Source organism: Triplophysa dalaica, chromosome 8 (genome assembly GCF_015846415.1).
Source record: "Triplophysa dalaica isolate WHDGS20190420 chromosome 8, ASM1584641v1, whole genome shotgun sequence".
NCBI lineage: Eukaryota > Metazoa > Chordata > Actinopteri > Cypriniformes > Nemacheilidae > Triplophysa > Triplophysa dalaica.
In genome coordinates this window covers 11,141,097-11,157,153 of record NC_079549.1, presented here as the reverse complement: position 1 = coordinate 11,157,153, position 16,057 = coordinate 11,141,097, and the positions used below count along the sequence as shown (strand labels likewise).

The window sequence follows — 16,057 nt, the reverse complement described above, 5'->3', positions numbered from 1 at the left end:
GGTTGAGTGCCCATTATTGCCTGCTGAATGTGTTGTTGTTATCCTTACCGTCTGGGTTATATGGAATATTTTTTATGGGATTTCACATAATTTTTGTCCTTGAGCTATAATAAATGTGTAACTGTTTGACTTGTACCTGTGACTCAACTTCCTGGTCACCGTGCTCTTGCGTGCCTAAGGTTCGTGGTGTTCTTATGTATTGGGGTTAAAGTCCCCAGATGGGCTAGTTGGTACTTCTTATTTCACTGCACATGCGGTCACACATATATCACATCAAATTTTGAGGAAGTATAGTTATTAAGAATCAATATTTAATTGAATCGTGACCCCAAGAATCAATATGCGTCGAATCGTGAGGTACCAAAAGATTCCCACCCCTAAATGTTACCTTCACCCAGAAAAGCATGAGAAATTGTGAGAAAATATGCTAACGTTACATGATGTGCTCGTCTAAATGAGTAAAGATACCCATGGCATTATCATTGTCATGAGCTAGCAACATCACGCATTTACACCAATTTAGTCTTTTTCTTAATACACAACCAATAATCTAAAATAATTTAATAGAGAAACATTAACTGTAAACAAAGCCAACAGGACACATGTATGTTAACCTAATGGACAATATTGTATATATATATATATATTAGTGGTGGACGCAGTGAGACTCTTATCGCGCAATAAAAAAAATGTCGCCGTTAATCTATTCTCAAAGTTGGGTTGGGAGCTGGGTCTATACTACGCAAGCTATGATGACTTTCACCTTGATATTTTACCGCGGATGTATACCAGCTTAACTGCACTGTACGGGGCGAGAACGAGATTTTTCAACTCGCGTCATTCGCGGAAGCAGAAGCCGCCTCATCATCTCATAACCAGGGCTTCATTCGCGCCGCCTCATCATCTCATAACCAGGGCTTCATTCGCGTCCTTAGCGCCGCCTCATCATCTCATAACCAGGGCTTCATTCGCGCGATTCGCGCAGCAAGTAGGTCTATTGGCTCTTTGCATTAACATATAAATCACTCGCGCTTGACACGCCATTCGCGTTTGGTCTGAACACAACATAACGTTACTGTGAAATTACCGCATCAAACGTGACGTGCTAACATGGATGCAACTATGAAGCCGCCGGGTTTGCTTCAGGGAATATTAATTTTTAAGAAGCTTCCCAATAGAAACATCGACAAGACTGCGGTTGTTTGCACCTTGTGCAATGCGGAATTGGTTTAAAAAAAACACTTTCTCTCAACAGGTAGTGGTTTAGCTTTAGTTGAAACCAGTAACTTTGTATTGAGCTCTAATTTATTATGGCTCCTGTATGACAGGTCGCTTGTTGCTCCCTCACTCTTTGTAAGTCGCTTTGGATAAAAGCGTCTGCTAAACGACTAAATGTAAATGTACTGTAGGAGCTCTTCCAGTCTCAAGTACCACCTAAACGCAAATCATCCCTTAGCTAATGCGGAAGTAAACACAAATTCATCTTATTGAACATAATTTAATTTTCATCACCAATTATCATAGTAGAACAGCTTTCTCAAGCAGTTTGTGATGCATTTTGGAAACAGGAGATGAGCCCCTGGTCTAATGCGCCACCTGGCTTGAGAAACCCGTTCTCAAAGACTTACTTTTAGTCATTATTTGGGTAGCACATATATTCTGAATGCCTTCGGCAGAATTCAAATGAGCCATTTTAATCTAGATTAATCTTGGAATTAATCTAGATTAATCTAGATTAAAAAAATAAATCTATGCCCACCACTAATATATATATATATATCGGTCAACAAATTATTTAATAAACCTGGCAGAGCGTCCTCATAATGTCAGGGCTGGAGAGGCTCCGGAAGGCCGTGCGAGAACGGCTGAAGAGGCTCCGGAAGGCCGTGCGGGAACGGCTGAAGAGGCTCCGGAAGGCCGTGCGGAAACGGCTGAAGAGGCTCCGGAAGGCCGTGCGGAAACGGCTGAAGAGGCTCCGGAAGGCCGTGCGGGAACGGCTGGAGAGGCCCCGGAAGGCCGTGCGGGAACGGCTGGAGAGGCTCCGGAAGGCCGTGCGGGAACGGCTGGAGAGGCTCCGGAAAGCCGGACGGGACCGGCTGGAGAGATCTCGGAAAGTCCTTATCAGTCACCCCGACGCAGAACTCGGAGCCGATTGCTTGGAGGACTCGATTTACGAAGTCTTCCAGCCGGTACTCATCTGCATCGGGAAGCATGACGAGGACGAGCAGAATATCATCCAGACCGGTCAAAAATGCCAGGTTTAGAGCTTGATCGCTCCAACTCACCCGACAGCACACGTCAACAAACTCCTCCACGTAGTTCTCCAGAGGCCGTCCGTCCTGCCTCAAGTCCCTGAGGATGGCCTCTGGAGAAAAGGTATAGCAATCCATGTTTAGCGGTCGGTTATTCTGACAGGGCTGACACGGAGGAGGATGAATGGAGATGCAAAAGGTATAATCCAATAAGGTTTAATGAAGATGAGTCCAAAACAAACACGGGAGCAAGAGAACAGGGAAGACAAAACCAGCTTGATAATCCATTGACATAAATAATAACCGACAAAGAACAGAGGTAGACACAGGGCTTAAATACAAGAGGAAGACACTCAGGGAAAAACAGAATCAGGTGTGGGACTAATTAACAATGATGAAACACAAGTGGAAACTAATGAACTAATAATGAGATTAACAACGGGAGGAAAAGACCAAACAAAACATACAACAAACGTCACACATAACAGATATGAGAAGTGTATCTGAAACTCTGTAATTATGTTCAATTACCTGTGGACCTTGTCTGGGATTTGCAGATGACTGTTAGAGTATTCAGCGAGTCGCGTTTGAAGTGATGTCAACACCCTCTTCAACTGATTGGCTAGAGGAGGAGCTGTCAATCTAGAACTAGTGCAGGGATGTCCAAATCAGTCCTGGAGGGCCTGTGTCCTGCAAAGTTTAGCCTCAACCCTGTCAAACACACCTGAACATCTAATCAAGGCCTCACAAAACAGACCAGAATCTTCCAAAAACGTGTGTTGGGCCAAGTAGGAGCTAAACTCTGCAGGACTGTGGCCCTCCAGGACCGACATTGGACACTGCTGAACTAGTGGATCAATGGTGATGCAAAAGCCCGCCCTAATTACCATGAAACCCATTTGAAAAAACAAGCGCAGAACATGGGAAAACAAGCAATGGAAAAATAATGCATGCGTAGAGAAAATTAGAAAATATCTGAGAACACAAAAATTAGTAATACAGCCAAGGAAAACATTATTTTGTCTGCGATTTGGACAACTTTGCCTTTATGTATTAATTTTGTGCAATATTATTTAAAATGTATTTAGAGTTCTGACTCACGGTTTAATTTTTTTGATTTACTCTTATTATATATTTTTAAATGCGCGCAATACTTTGGGCGGGATTCTGATCCCATACAGTTCCCTTGCCATAGTAGAAAAAAATCGATTTAGAGTTAGATTTCTAACAAAGATTGACATGCGCTAGAAGACCTAGACCTTTTTTAACTATGTATTTCAATCTGTGAGGAATACAAGGACAGTATAATATACAAATACTGTGAACATTAACAGTAATGTGTAACTTGCAACATCCAATGCTTAGAACCATTCAAGGGTTACTGTAGCTTGTATAAAACATAAAAGACCAAATTGCACAAGGGCTGGGTGAAAAATATTGATTGTTCGATTTTAATCGATCTTTAATTTAAAGAAACAATGTGGATTCGGTAAATCCCCAAATCTTTTCTTAATAGACGTGCCTCAGAAAATATAATGTGTAGTTCTCCTCTCGTCCAGAGGATGGCGCCATTATTCAAATTGAATTTTCAAGATTTCAATGTTGCAAATTTACAATGTTTATTTTTTTACTGGAATGTTTGGTTACTCAAAGTAAGAGTAAAAAGTAATTGAAAACAAGTGTGTGGATTTTACTATTAACGTGAGTGTGTATATCATTCATTAGGGGAGTAGGGGGGTTTCAGTTGCCAGCCTACATATTTAAATATGGATTCCAAGTCTGCAAAACTAATATTTTAAGTGAAATACTGATAAGTAATCAATATTGAATCAAATCTAATCTAATTGAAACCCTATAAATAAGAATCGAATCGAATTGAATAGCCAAAATGGTGTCATAACTCAGCCCTAAAAAGCATGTATGGCCTATTTTCATATGAGTGCTGTCTTGCCATTCGAACTGCTTAAAAAGCCGAAAATTCTAATTTTCTCCACAACAAGGCTTGAAATAATAACCCTTTCAAGTGGTTACAAATGGCAAACCTCACCACACCGTGCCGCTGACTAAGGCCTTTTAACAATAGGAATACAAATTCTTTGGTAGTCCATATAGTATAAAGGCAGCAGGCTGTCATTGCAATGGCAAGTTAGAAATAAACTACAACCGCAACCATGCACGGAAAAGTAAGCTGAGATAAAAAAAATCATTTAATCATACCCTTAATACCTATACACGACAAAAGAAAAGCAGCTCAATTATTTTGGTGATGTTTAATATTGTAATGCCGTTATTCAGTCACTATTATTATGTTTCTTTTTTTCTCAGGTCATCTTCTACGAGGACAGGAACTTCCAGGGTCGCTCTTACGAATGTATGAGCGACTGTGCTGACATGTCCTCCTATCTGAGCCGCTGTCACTCCTGTAGAGTGGAGAGTGGATGCTTCATGATGTACGACCGTACCAACTACATGGGAAACCAGTATTTCTTTAAGAGGGGCGAGTACGCTGACTACATGTCTATGTTTGGAATGAATGAGTGCATCAGGTCCTGTCGTATGATCCCCATGGTGAGAACAGAAAATATTTTATGTGTTTATATTGAAACAAAAAATTCACAGAATTACTAACTATATAGAATATCAAAATATAATAATCCCCAACTAAACTAAAATGTTTCAGATTTATGTTTCAATTGTTAGTGAATTGGTTCTGGTCAATAAACATACATTAAGGCATGCTTTTCTCATACAGCACAGGGGATCCTACAGAATGAGGATCTATGAGAGGGAGAACTTTGGAGGTCAGATGTACGAGCTGATGGACGACTGTGACTCCTGCATGGACCGCTACCGCATGTCTCACTGTCAGTCCTGTCATGTGATGGACGGTCACTGGCTCATGTATGAGCAGCCCCACTACAAAGGAAAAATGTCATACTTCAGGCCTGGAGAGTACAGGAGCTTCAGTAATATGGGTGGCATGAGATTCATGAGCATGAGGCGTATCATGGACTCTTGGTACTAATGTGTTCTAATCTTCCAATAAAATAACTTCCTACAATACTTATCATTGTGTATTGGAAATTCACTTGGAGTCACTTATTTTTGCATTGAAAGTTGGAAGCCACATAAAAATACTCCCCAAGTTAAAATTGTAACTTATAAACATTTGGTTAATATACATGATTAAAAATGTTTAGATTAACTTTAGGTTAACATGATGCAAGCTACAATGTTATGTTATGAAAAAAACCAAGGTCAACAAAAAATATTTAAAACATGGTTAATGAAATGTAGTACCAAACTCATTTGATATAATAAAGGCTCAACTACAGCACACAAAGTGTCACCTTTACTCATGAAAAAATGAATTTGATAAAACAAATTGTTCACGGGTGAATTCAAAATGAAATAACATTCAGAGACAATAAAACTCTGAAAATCGACCAAAAAAATCAATAAAATCGGTATTCCAAACGTTTACCTAATAACAGAGCAATCCAAACCCTTAACAAGTAGTTTTGAAAGCTTAACTTAAATATACGCCGAAAATGGCCGGTAACAGAGGTAGCACCCATCCGTTTTAGGTGCTGGGTCGGTGTTGTCCAATTTGACTTGACATAAATGGCTGTTTAGGAGCGTTTGGTTTCCTGTGCAGATTCATGAAGAGATGACGACTGCGTTGTGAAACGTCCAGTTTGGCTACTTTACAGCAAATGAACGGCTTGCGAAGAGTAAGCAGATAGGCTATTCTCTAATATTTTTATAATAATATGAACAAGTGATAAACGCACGGCTGGACAATACTTCGAAAACTTACGCATAGTTTATTTTGAAACCAATGCTTGACGGCATGTCACAAAAAAGTCACGTGATTATTATTTTGGTTTGACATCTCATTACACGCGCTTTGAGCCTCGATCATCGGTGTGCAACTGTTACTACATTAATTATAATTTAGTTCTCAATGTTATTTTTTCAATCAATTATCTCATATGTACATATGGTCTTAAGTAATCACATAGTGAAATGCCTTAATGCATTGCAAAATAATTCACGTAACTTTAATAATAACCTTTAAGAAAAACATTTGTGGAATAATGCTGATCATTTGATAATTGTGACTCATAACTATACGTTTTCACTATAGGGTTCATGCCATTCTTGTCATGTGATGGATCTTGTAGCCCCACTACCGAGGCAGAATGTGGTGGTTCAGACCTAGAGAGGACATAAAAGCTTCAGCAAAATGTTTTATGGCATGGCATTCATGAGCATAAGGCGATTACTGAATCCCCGTTAATAATGTTTTTATGCAGTGTTATATATTTTTATTCAATAAATGTAAATAGTATCTTATGAAAACCAAATACAACTTAAAAATAGTTTCCAGTGATTTAAATGTGCAGATGTAAACATCTGCATGGATAGATGTGCCCTGTATTTCACCTCTGTGGTCTTATCTCTGCTGACAACTGATTTAAATGCTCATTGTTGTTTGAAAACAGACCACCAGTTCAATAATAGAAGGGGAAAAAGCTGACATCTGAAGTTAATTCATGTGACTGACAATGTCTATTTTCCCAAAGTATATAAAAGGGTCCCGGCAGTTCTCTTTCTACATGACAACACTGATTTAACAAAATGGGGAAGGTAAGGCTTTTGTTTCTTTTGTTAATTTTTTTTATTTGCATAGACTGTCAAGGTTGAGGTGAGATAAGATGTTAGTTTTGTACAGTAACTGATTGACATCATTCAAACTCTTTTACAGATCATCTTTTATGAAGACAAGAACTTCCAGGGCCGCTCCTATGAGTGTAGCAGTGACTGCGCTGAACTGCACTCTCATTTCAGCCGCTGTAACTCCATTCAAGTGGAGAGCGGCAGCTGGATGGTGTACGAGCGACCACACTTTATGGGTTACCAGTACTTCCTGCGCAGGGGAGAGTACACTGACTATCAAAGATGGATGGGTTTCAACGACTGTGTCAGATCCTGTCGAATGATACCCCAAGTGAGCCCTTTGTTCTTAATCCAATTGCTACAGTAAGATTCAACTATATACGTGGTTATATAAATGTTTTTTTTATTCAACCCCGTAGCACCAGGGATCCTATAGAATGAAGATCTATGAATGTTCAGATTTCGGTGGTCAGACAATGGAGTTTACTGATGACTGTGCCTCCCTTTATGATCGCTTCCACTACAACGATATCCATTCCTGCAACATACAAGATGGATACTGGATCTTCTATGAGCACCCCAATTATAGAGGTAGACAATACCTCCTGAGACCCGGCGAGTACAAAAGGTACAGCGACTGGGGTGCCATGAGTTCAAGAGTTGGTTCTATCAAACGTATAGCTATCTGATACCAATCAGTAAGAGCTCTGATACTGTAGATTGGAATAAAAGTAAATGTTTTCTTCTCTCACCATCGACATTTACTTTTGAATATGAAAATTAAACATGTTTGACATGTGACTCCAGTTTGTACTGTACTTCATTCACATACATATGCAGTCTCATTAACTTGTGTTGCAGTCCCTCATACCTCTAAGTTTTATGAAAAATATTGGTAGCTGGTCATATCTAACAACATCAAGATCTATAGTAGATGTACGCCTATTTCTCCTGAAGATCCGGAGATCGTGAAAACATCTGTGTAAAAACATCTAAAAAACTGCAGAATTTTTAAAATACATTTAAGTCATAAACCTCTTACAGACATCTTCTAGATGTCTACAATGAAAAAAAGTTTGTTGAAAATACTCAATTTAATCATGTACATGATTTTTTTTAAATAAAGTTTTTTTAAATAAAAAAAGTTATGTTAAAAAAAATATTAAATTGTGTGAAACATAATTACATGATTAAATTGAGTAATTCCAAGTAACATTATGTTTTTTTTCCAGTGGATGACATGTGACAAGAGACATCTCGGACACATATTTTAGATGAGGAAAAAAGTAAAAAATACGCAAAATGATGTTTAGCGTATGTAAATGCAGACATCAAATAGACGTCTTCCAGATGTACAGTATGTGTGCTTTTAGGGGAATAGGGAATTTTTGGGTAGGAGTTAAACACTTGATTTGGAGTTACAATAAATGTAAACATTATGAAAGGTATATTCCACCCTTTTGTCAGTGTTTCTGTTCTCATTTCATATTCTTGGTTATTGTAAAAGTGGCTCAAACAATACACCGTGTATGTGTTAACCCAATGCTGAATTCTTAAAAAACATTTTTTTATAGAAAACAAGGACAACATCATTTTGTTTTCAGCATCAAGAATTTCTAAAAAATCCTAATTTCAGTATTATTCTGAAAGCAGGGTGTAAAAATTTAACAAATGTCAAATGATCTTTGTTTAGCTACAGGATTTATATAAAAGTGTAAAATTTGTGTGCGTTTAAGATGCACTAATTTGAAAATGCAAGCAATTTGATGTTTCTTTCAACTCACACAAAATTATAGTCTTGACAATGCATTTAAAGGCACAGTAGAGGACCCTTAAGGTCACAGAACAATAACAATAGTATGAAATAAGGATGGAATGATGGAACCTTTAGTCTTCGGTCCGTTACACATAGTAATTCTTCTGTCTTCCAATAAAAGTGGAACCCGAGGATGATGCTTAAAAGCCAAATGCTGAATGCGGAAACTACAGAGGGAAGTTAAAACGAAATTTCTGGATTCAAACATTGCTGAAAACATCTGGGGTAAAGAAGAATAGTAAACAAAATATATGTGCTAATGTAAAAATCTACAAATATCTTATTGTGCCTTTCCTCCATGTATTCTCTCTCAGTAATACATGTAGGTTTAGTCCACCCAGACAAGTAAACAAGTAAAAAAGGTAATGACCAGTCATCCAATAAAACAGTAGACAGCTCAGTTTAGTTCTGAAAATAACACTTAATTTATTTTTATAATCTAGAGGTTTAGCACATGTCGGAGATACGCCTCATGCTCATGAATCTCATGTCGCTGAATCCCATATCCCTGAAGCTCCTGTACTCTCCAGGCCTGAAGTAAATCATTCTGCCTCTGTAGTGGGCCTGCTCATACATGAGCCAGTGACCCTCCATCACATGACAGGACTGACAGTCGGACATGCGGAATCGTTCCATGATGTTGTCACAGTCATCCATCAGCTCGTACATCTGGCCCACGAAATTATCCCTCTCATAGATCCTCATTCTGAAAGATCCTCTGTACTGTAATAGAAAGAAAGTTTTATTATTTTTCTCAAAAACAAAAAAAATATTGAATAGGTATAATTTGTGAGATCTCTGTTCTTCATTGTTTATGCTGTAAGCTATAATAAAATAGTCAGAGTAGCAAAAGGGAGTCCCATACTGGAGGAATCATTCGACAGGATCTGAAATTGTCGAACATCATGCCCATGCTCATCAGACGTTGGATGTCATGGTACTCTCCCCTCCTCAGGAAGAACTGGTTGCCCATGAAGCCACTGCGTTCATAAATCATGAAACAACTGCTTTCCACCCTAATGGAACCAACACGGCTCAGGTATGAAGAGATATCGGAGCAGTCGCTCATGCACTCATAGTTGCGACCCTGGAAGTTCCTTTCCTCATAGAAGATGATCTGTTGAAGGGAGGAAAATGTCAGTGGTATAAAATGACTGATGGATTTTTGATGTATAGCATTATATTAGCAATACAATTGAAGAGGTACATTTTTTTTAATTCAAACTTGTTGTAGTATGAATCTCTTATCATATTTTAATTCAAATGCTTTTTATTTCAGAGTACGATTACCTTGCCCATGGTGGTAGTGTGTGTTTATTCTCTGTGCTTCAGTTCACTGTACCAGCTGTACTTTGATGGCCTTCAGTGGTGTTTTTTATACTAAAACCAGGGGCCCTCATTTCGTTGTTATTCAAATGCCTAAAGCTGATGAACATGCAGTATGACTTCTGCTGAACTGATACTGAAACAATTGTTTTCATCCATACATCTCTGGCAGCTTTTCATGCATTGTCTTTTACAGTATAGACAGAGCTTTAATCACATCCAGAGCGAATGTTCTGAGACATAATGAGTGTATTCAGCAACCATAAAAATACCTAAAAGGAACAATAAAATAGAAATAAAGAAAAGATTTTATTAAGTATATACAGTAATACTTACTGTATATACAAATGGTACACAATATAACATTTTAATTCAATGTAAATGATGATTTGTAACACTACACTACGCCAACACCAGACGCAACAGGCGCATCCAGTGTAAAAAAAATAAAAAATCCAAGTTCCAATTCGTTCTATGTCTTTTGTCCCGTCTCATTCTGCCGCGCTACGTCCGGTGTAAACACAGTGTTATAATAAAACTGTAATGTTATCTAATATCTACTCCACTTTCACACTGCTTCTGCTACAAGACATATTTACACATTTAAGCCATTTCCTGTTAAATATTTTCCATAATTATGACTACAGTATATGTTAATTTATTATTTTGTTGAAAAGTCAATATGCTTTCTGATGCAGTCTTCAGAGAAAAAAATCTCCACCAACAGATGTTTAAAAATTACAGCACAGAAACAATGTGACCAAAAAAAACTTTTTATAGTTTGAAATTCATTAATTTCATGTCAACTGTCAATATCATCAATATCATTAAAACATAAAATGTGAAAAGTGAAAAGAATCGTTATTAACAAATAAAGCTTCTATACACTATTCACTATTCACCTTCAACACAAATTCTGTTTAAACATAAGTTAATAAATGTGTGATTCCATCTGAAAATATTAAAGAGGAACTTCAACAACAACTAATCATCAGAATAATGAACAATGTATGCACTACATTCTGTTTTAACTAAATTAAATTACTTAAATGCTATATTTTTGTTTAAGGCATATTCAAATGTTGCACACAGGGAACATTTTGTTTCCAGTTACCTACAAGCACTTTCTTAACTGCATTCCTCATGACGGGTTCATTCAGTGGACATTTTACACACAAACAACCATGTATGTAATAGGTTTTTAGGGTACAGTTGTTATCCTGTTAACTTATTAGGCACAAAAAGAAGCCCTTGAGCATACATCCCCCACCCCCGGCGATGGTAAAAGGTGCAGTTTTGTAATTTTTTCCGACAGTGTAAAAATATTTTGTGGCATCTCCTGACTATTTTGTGAAGTGCATGGCTATTTGCATAAATTCGTAGGATCTCATTTGTAACTTTTAGTATATGATCTGCGTTCACCGTATTGGTTTGGGGTAAGGTGTGGTACTTTCCTACACATTTTGTAAGATTCTCATTGAATTATTAATGTGAGATCAGGCTTGTATTTTAATAGGTAATAGTCTGCTGAGATACAATGTGTGGTTTTTGATGCTTAATAATTTTACATAATTATTTATACAAATCTGATCAATTGTTTAATACATATGCAAACACTTTTTGCAGCATTAAGTTGTTTGATTTCAAATCCTGTGTCTATGTGTGAGTGTTGAAAGTGTTTTTTCACCATTTAGTCATTTGAAACAAAATAGGAATGTGGTGTCCTATCAAAATCATACAAAATGTGATATATTATGATTTAGTGTTGATATGCAACAAAATGATACAGCACTTTATTATTAGAAAAACATTTTTTATTTACTTTTTATTCAGGTACCTCATATGAAATGTTTTTAAACAGGCATGCCCATGAACAGAAAAGAAACAGTTCATATTAATCAGTTCAAGCTGAATGGCTAATAATCGGCGACTCGTCTGAAGGAGCCCACAATGGCACAGGTAGCACACCAGTCGCGGTATCTCCTGTATTCTCCGGGTTTCAGAAAGTACTGCCTTCCTCTGTGGTTTGGATATTCATAGAAGATCCAGTAGCCATTCATCACATTACAGGAGTACACATGCCGATGGTGAAAACGATCAGACACACAGGGGCAGTCATCTGTGAATTCCATCATGTGACCTCCGCAGTCTGCCTTCTCATAGATCCTCAGTCTATATGATCCTCTGTACTGTTCATTTCAAAATCCAAAGAAATTATTTAGCCTGATAGGATAAGGTTACAGTGGGGGTATCAATGTTATCACAAAAGCAATAAATTAAACTGAGCTCACCGCTGGAATCATGCGACAGGATCGAATAGTGCTACTGAAGCCATTCCATCTCTGGTATTCAGGATACTCGCCTCTCTTCATATAATACTGGTGGCCCATATAATTGGGACGCTCATATACCATGAAACAGCCGCTTTCCACTCTGATGGAGTTACACCGACCGAAGATAGTGTGAAGGTCTGTGCAGTCATTGCTGCACTCATAACTACGACCTTGAAAATTTTTGTCCTCGTAAAAAACAATCTGAAAAAGGGAGCAAAATGATCATTTCACATTAGAAGTACTAATGCAGAGAAACACATGACGTTTGTATCCAATGTTAGCCTACATAAGGCCGCTGGAAAACAGCATATACACAGTGAGAGTGGTGCCAAAAATCCTACCTTGCCCATGGTCTCTGTTGGAGAGATTCCATATGCATCCCAAGCTTTTTATACAGCCTCTTCACAAACAAAGTATTGTTATTCAAATGAACACATAGGAAAATGTCAGGCTACTGGCACATGTTTACCTTTTTGTTCAAAAACAATATTGGGTTTAAAAATATGGATTTTACTTGAAAAGGGGTAAATAATTACACGTTTGGTGTTTTCTCTTGCATGGACCAGGGAAAGGACTGGTACATTACAAGCACATTCAAAGCACAATGTATGCGGAACAATATGGAACATCCCTGTTGCAACAAAGATGTCATTCAACAGAGGGAGCAGTTACTCAACTCCAACAATATTTGTCCTCTGAAGCAAACATGCTCTCTTATTGAGAAAGGAAAATAATAAAACACCGAAATAGATTTATTCTTTTATTAACTTGATGCTCTCTGGATAAACCATCAATAATAATGATATTTTTTTTTTGAAGCTCATAGTCAGTTATAGCTATAGATATAGACTAATGCTAAGGGATCCGGTCAATAATATTATCATAATATGTTAACATTGCAATAGTCTAGGACTGACACTGACACCTATCACAAGGGCTAATGCATCACATTAAGCTACACAAATATTTTCTTTAAAACATTTAACATCAAAATGATTTCCTTTTAATCATGATGTATACAAGCAAAGCAAATCATTTAACTTCAAGGTCCTAAAACAGCAGTACATTATTACAATATGAGTATTAATGCAGAGTCACAAAGGAATTCAAAAACAAGATAACAAAAATATTGTTTTTTACAGACCACAACATAACTACTTACTTTCACTATAAATCCAGTAATATTTGATCAGGGGTTGTTATTAAGCCTTCCTTAAATTGCAAAGCTTCCATTCAAACCCAAATCGCATGTTCAAGAAAAATGGCTACTTTTCTTCATCCCTATCGACTTTGAAGCACTTTCACGTGAATATGAATTAAAAAACATCCTCTAACATGTTCGAGCTTGCTGTGCCTTTAAATAGCAGGGCTGCTTTTGTTTTGGACAGTGATGGTTTCGATAGATCTACCTACAATGAGACAGTTAATCCAGATGGAGCCCTACATTGTTCAGCCAAAAGCATGTGTCATGGACAGTTTTCTCTCAGTTTTTCCCTACTGAAAATTTCAATGAATGTTTGCCAGTCCGGTAACCAGGTTTGCAACAGAAGGTCACTTGTCAAAGGTGTAGTTGAGAGTATTGGTTGGGTTGAATATCATCACTTATTTATGATCATTTAAGTGACAGATATAATTTATTCCATGAGATTAAGAAATTATGTTGGTGTTATCAATTTTACATTTGAGTAGAAATAACAGTCAAAGAAGCAGACATTTCAGTTGAATGAATTTATTTCACACTGCATGTGATGCAATTCATGTGATCTAGTTAAATGGTGATTCTTCGGAGGGATCCGATTCTCGGGCAAGTTCCACCCCATTCACTGTACTTCTTGTATTCACCTGGTCCAAGGTAGTACATTTGGCCCCTGTAGTTGGGCTGTTCGTAAGGGGGCCAATGGCCATCCATCACGTGACAGGACTGGATGTCAGATGTGTGAAAGCGGTCCATGATGTTAGGGCAGTCATCATATCAGCCCCCTCATATAGTCTCATTCTGTAATCACCATTGTACTGCAAGAAACATATTTGGTTTGTGTTGAGTAATATATGAACACATTCATACTTTAATTTTCAAATGGCATATCACAGATTACTTTGATTATGTGTTATACTGCATATTAATATATTCAAATTGAAATATACTGTATATGACTTTTTTTTTCACAGACCTCAAAATCTCACCATGGGAATCATGCGGCATGATCTGAAACAGTTACTGAAACCAGTCGTGCGCTGACAGTCGGAGTAGTTGCCCCTTTGCAGGAAGTGCTGCTTGCCCATAAAATGTGGATGTTAGTACACCATGAAGAACCCATTCTCTACCCTGACGGATTGACATTTGGTAAAATATGTGTGCAGATCTGCACAGTCACAGCCCTGAAACTTTCTGTCGTCGTAGAAAACGATCTAGTAAAGATAAAAGACACAACACTGCAGTACAGTAATAGTTACCTTGCAACACTTTTCCATCACCTGGCTGCAATACTATGATATGAATAATGAACTGTAAACTACATTCATGCTATTGCAATAGTATTAGCTGAGACAATGACAGCAACAGGTGCCATCTTACCTTTCCAATAGTCATGTTGGCACCTTGCGGGGCTATTGCTTATCACGGGCATCCAGTATCACTGTCTTTTATAAAACCTATACTGTAGGAACAGCTGTGTGATTGCACAGCGTAAAGCATTGTCATTCAAATAAATGTAGCACAGGGAGAAAGTAATCAGGGAAACAATGAAACAGTGTGGTTATGTTTGACTTTATCCCTGGTGCAGTTGTTCCATATTCATCAAAATTCTCACAGAAACCTCTCCAGCAGGCTGAGGCTTCAATCTGCCTGCCATCAGCACAATGAATTAATGGAAAAGCAATAGATGTTCCACAAAATTAGGTGACTAATAGATATAATGTATGAATGGGTATAGTATATACATAATTTTAAATTGAAAATAAATCTTACCAATAAACTAACGGTACATCACTGAATATGCGTCCCTGTGCATTCGGGAGATGTTTCTTGCATAGTATTTACCTCAGGATTAATAAAATGCAAGGTATTGAATTTGGAATGTTTTGAATCAGTATGATATGGTATAAAGGCAATAAGCAATGCAAATACATTTTTTCCAATATCACACATTTGAACAGTAAACTTAGTGTGTTTAGATAAAATGCTAAATTTAGTTTCATTCTGTTAACTACTAACAATATTTCAATAATTCTCCCACATTTAAAAAAATAGTGTTTCTATTTGGATCTACATGCAGAAAATGAAAATTAGAGAAACAGGTTGAAATAACAAGAAAAATGTGCTCGGTATTTTTTCAGACATCAAATAATGCAAGAAAACAATATCATATTTACTTTTAAGCAAAACAACAGTATTTGTATTTAGAAAAGGTTCTTACATTATTTTTTTGTGATAACCTCAATTTTTATCACAATTTTCATGTGTCTTATCATGGTGTCAGTCCTTCACATTGCTGTTGGATGACTTTATGTTACTCATGAGGATTCATTTTGTGGAAATTCAACAGACACTGAACTGAAATGGCCACAATTCGTCAACATTAGATGTACCAATAAAAAATGATAATCAAGTGTAATAAATATAGTAACAAAAATAATGATTGTAATAT

General features: G+C 37.2%; 5 protein-coding genes across 5 annotated transcripts; 2 read left to right on the top strand and 3 right to left on the bottom strand.

Annotated features, from left to right (window-relative positions):
• Nucleotides 1–4,423: 4,423 nt before the first annotated feature.
• On the top strand, nucleotides 4,424–5,277 carry LOC130427861 (gamma-crystallin M2-like). Its single transcript, XM_056755579.1, has 3 exons — nucleotides 4,424–4,435; nucleotides 4,578–4,820; nucleotides 5,005–5,277. Exons 1-3 carry the CDS (start codon nucleotides 4,424–4,426, stop codon nucleotides 5,275–5,277), a joined length of 528 nt encoding a protein of 175 aa, XP_056611557.1.
• A 1,619-nt stretch (nucleotides 5,278–6,896) lies between these two features.
• Nucleotides 6,897–7,624, top strand: LOC130427864 (gamma-crystallin M2-like). Its single transcript, XM_056755582.1, has 3 exons — nucleotides 6,897–6,905; nucleotides 7,024–7,266; nucleotides 7,355–7,624. Exons 1-3 carry the CDS (start codon nucleotides 6,897–6,899, stop codon nucleotides 7,622–7,624), a joined length of 522 nt encoding a protein of 173 aa, XP_056611560.1.
• A 1,574-nt stretch (nucleotides 7,625–9,198) lies between these two features.
• Nucleotides 9,199–10,002, bottom strand: LOC130427574 (gamma-crystallin M1-like). The gene is made up of 3 exons (XM_056755116.1): nucleotides 9,977–10,002; nucleotides 9,617–9,905; nucleotides 9,199–9,474 (listed from the first exon to the last, which is right to left on the bottom strand). Exons 1-3 carry the CDS (start codon nucleotides 10,000–10,002, stop codon nucleotides 9,199–9,201), a joined length of 591 nt encoding a protein of 196 aa, XP_056611094.1.
• A 1,991-nt stretch (nucleotides 10,003–11,993) lies between these two features.
• LOC130427387 (gamma-crystallin M2-like) lies at nucleotides 11,994–12,760 on the bottom strand. The gene is made up of 3 exons (XM_056754836.1): nucleotides 12,752–12,760; nucleotides 12,369–12,611; nucleotides 11,994–12,266 (listed from the first exon to the last, which is right to left on the bottom strand). The coding sequence occupies exons 1-3, from the start codon at nucleotides 12,758–12,760 to the stop codon at nucleotides 11,994–11,996; spliced, it is 525 nt and encodes a 174-aa protein (XP_056610814.1).
• Nucleotides 12,761–14,178: 1,418 nt separating this feature from the next.
• On the bottom strand, nucleotides 14,179–15,000 carry crygm6 (crystallin, gamma M6). Its single transcript, XM_056755115.1, is given in 4 exon segments — nucleotides 14,179–14,381; nucleotides 14,384–14,423; nucleotides 14,595–14,819; nucleotides 14,986–15,000. Coding segments are annotated over 4 exon segments (483 nt in total).
• Between the last annotated feature and the right edge of the window lie 1,057 nt (nucleotides 15,001–16,057).

Coding starts and splice junctions, on each gene's coding strand:
- LOC130427387 (XM_056754836.1), bottom strand. Junction 12,267..12,368: donor CCTGTCGCATGATTCCAGCG/GTGAGCTCAGTT, acceptor TGAAATGAACAG/TACAGAGGATCATATAGACT.
- LOC130427574 (XM_056755116.1), bottom strand. CDS start 10,002: ATGATAAGAGATTCATACTACAACAA. Junction 9,906..9,976: donor AGAGATTCATACTACAACAA/GTTTGAATTAAA, acceptor AAAATCCATCAG/TCATTTTATACCACTGACAT. Junction 9,475..9,616: donor CCTGTCGAATGATTCCTCCA/GTATGGGACTCC, acceptor TTTCTATTACAG/TACAGAGGATCTTTCAGAAT.
- LOC130427864 (XM_056755582.1), top strand. Junction 7,267..7,354: donor CCTGTCGAATGATACCCCAA/GTGAGCCCTTTG, acceptor TCAACCCCGTAG/CACCAGGGATCCTATAGAAT.
- LOC130427861 (XM_056755579.1), top strand. Junction 4,821..5,004: donor CCTGTCGTATGATCCCCATG/GTGAGAACAGAA, acceptor TTTCTCATACAG/CACAGGGGATCCTACAGAAT.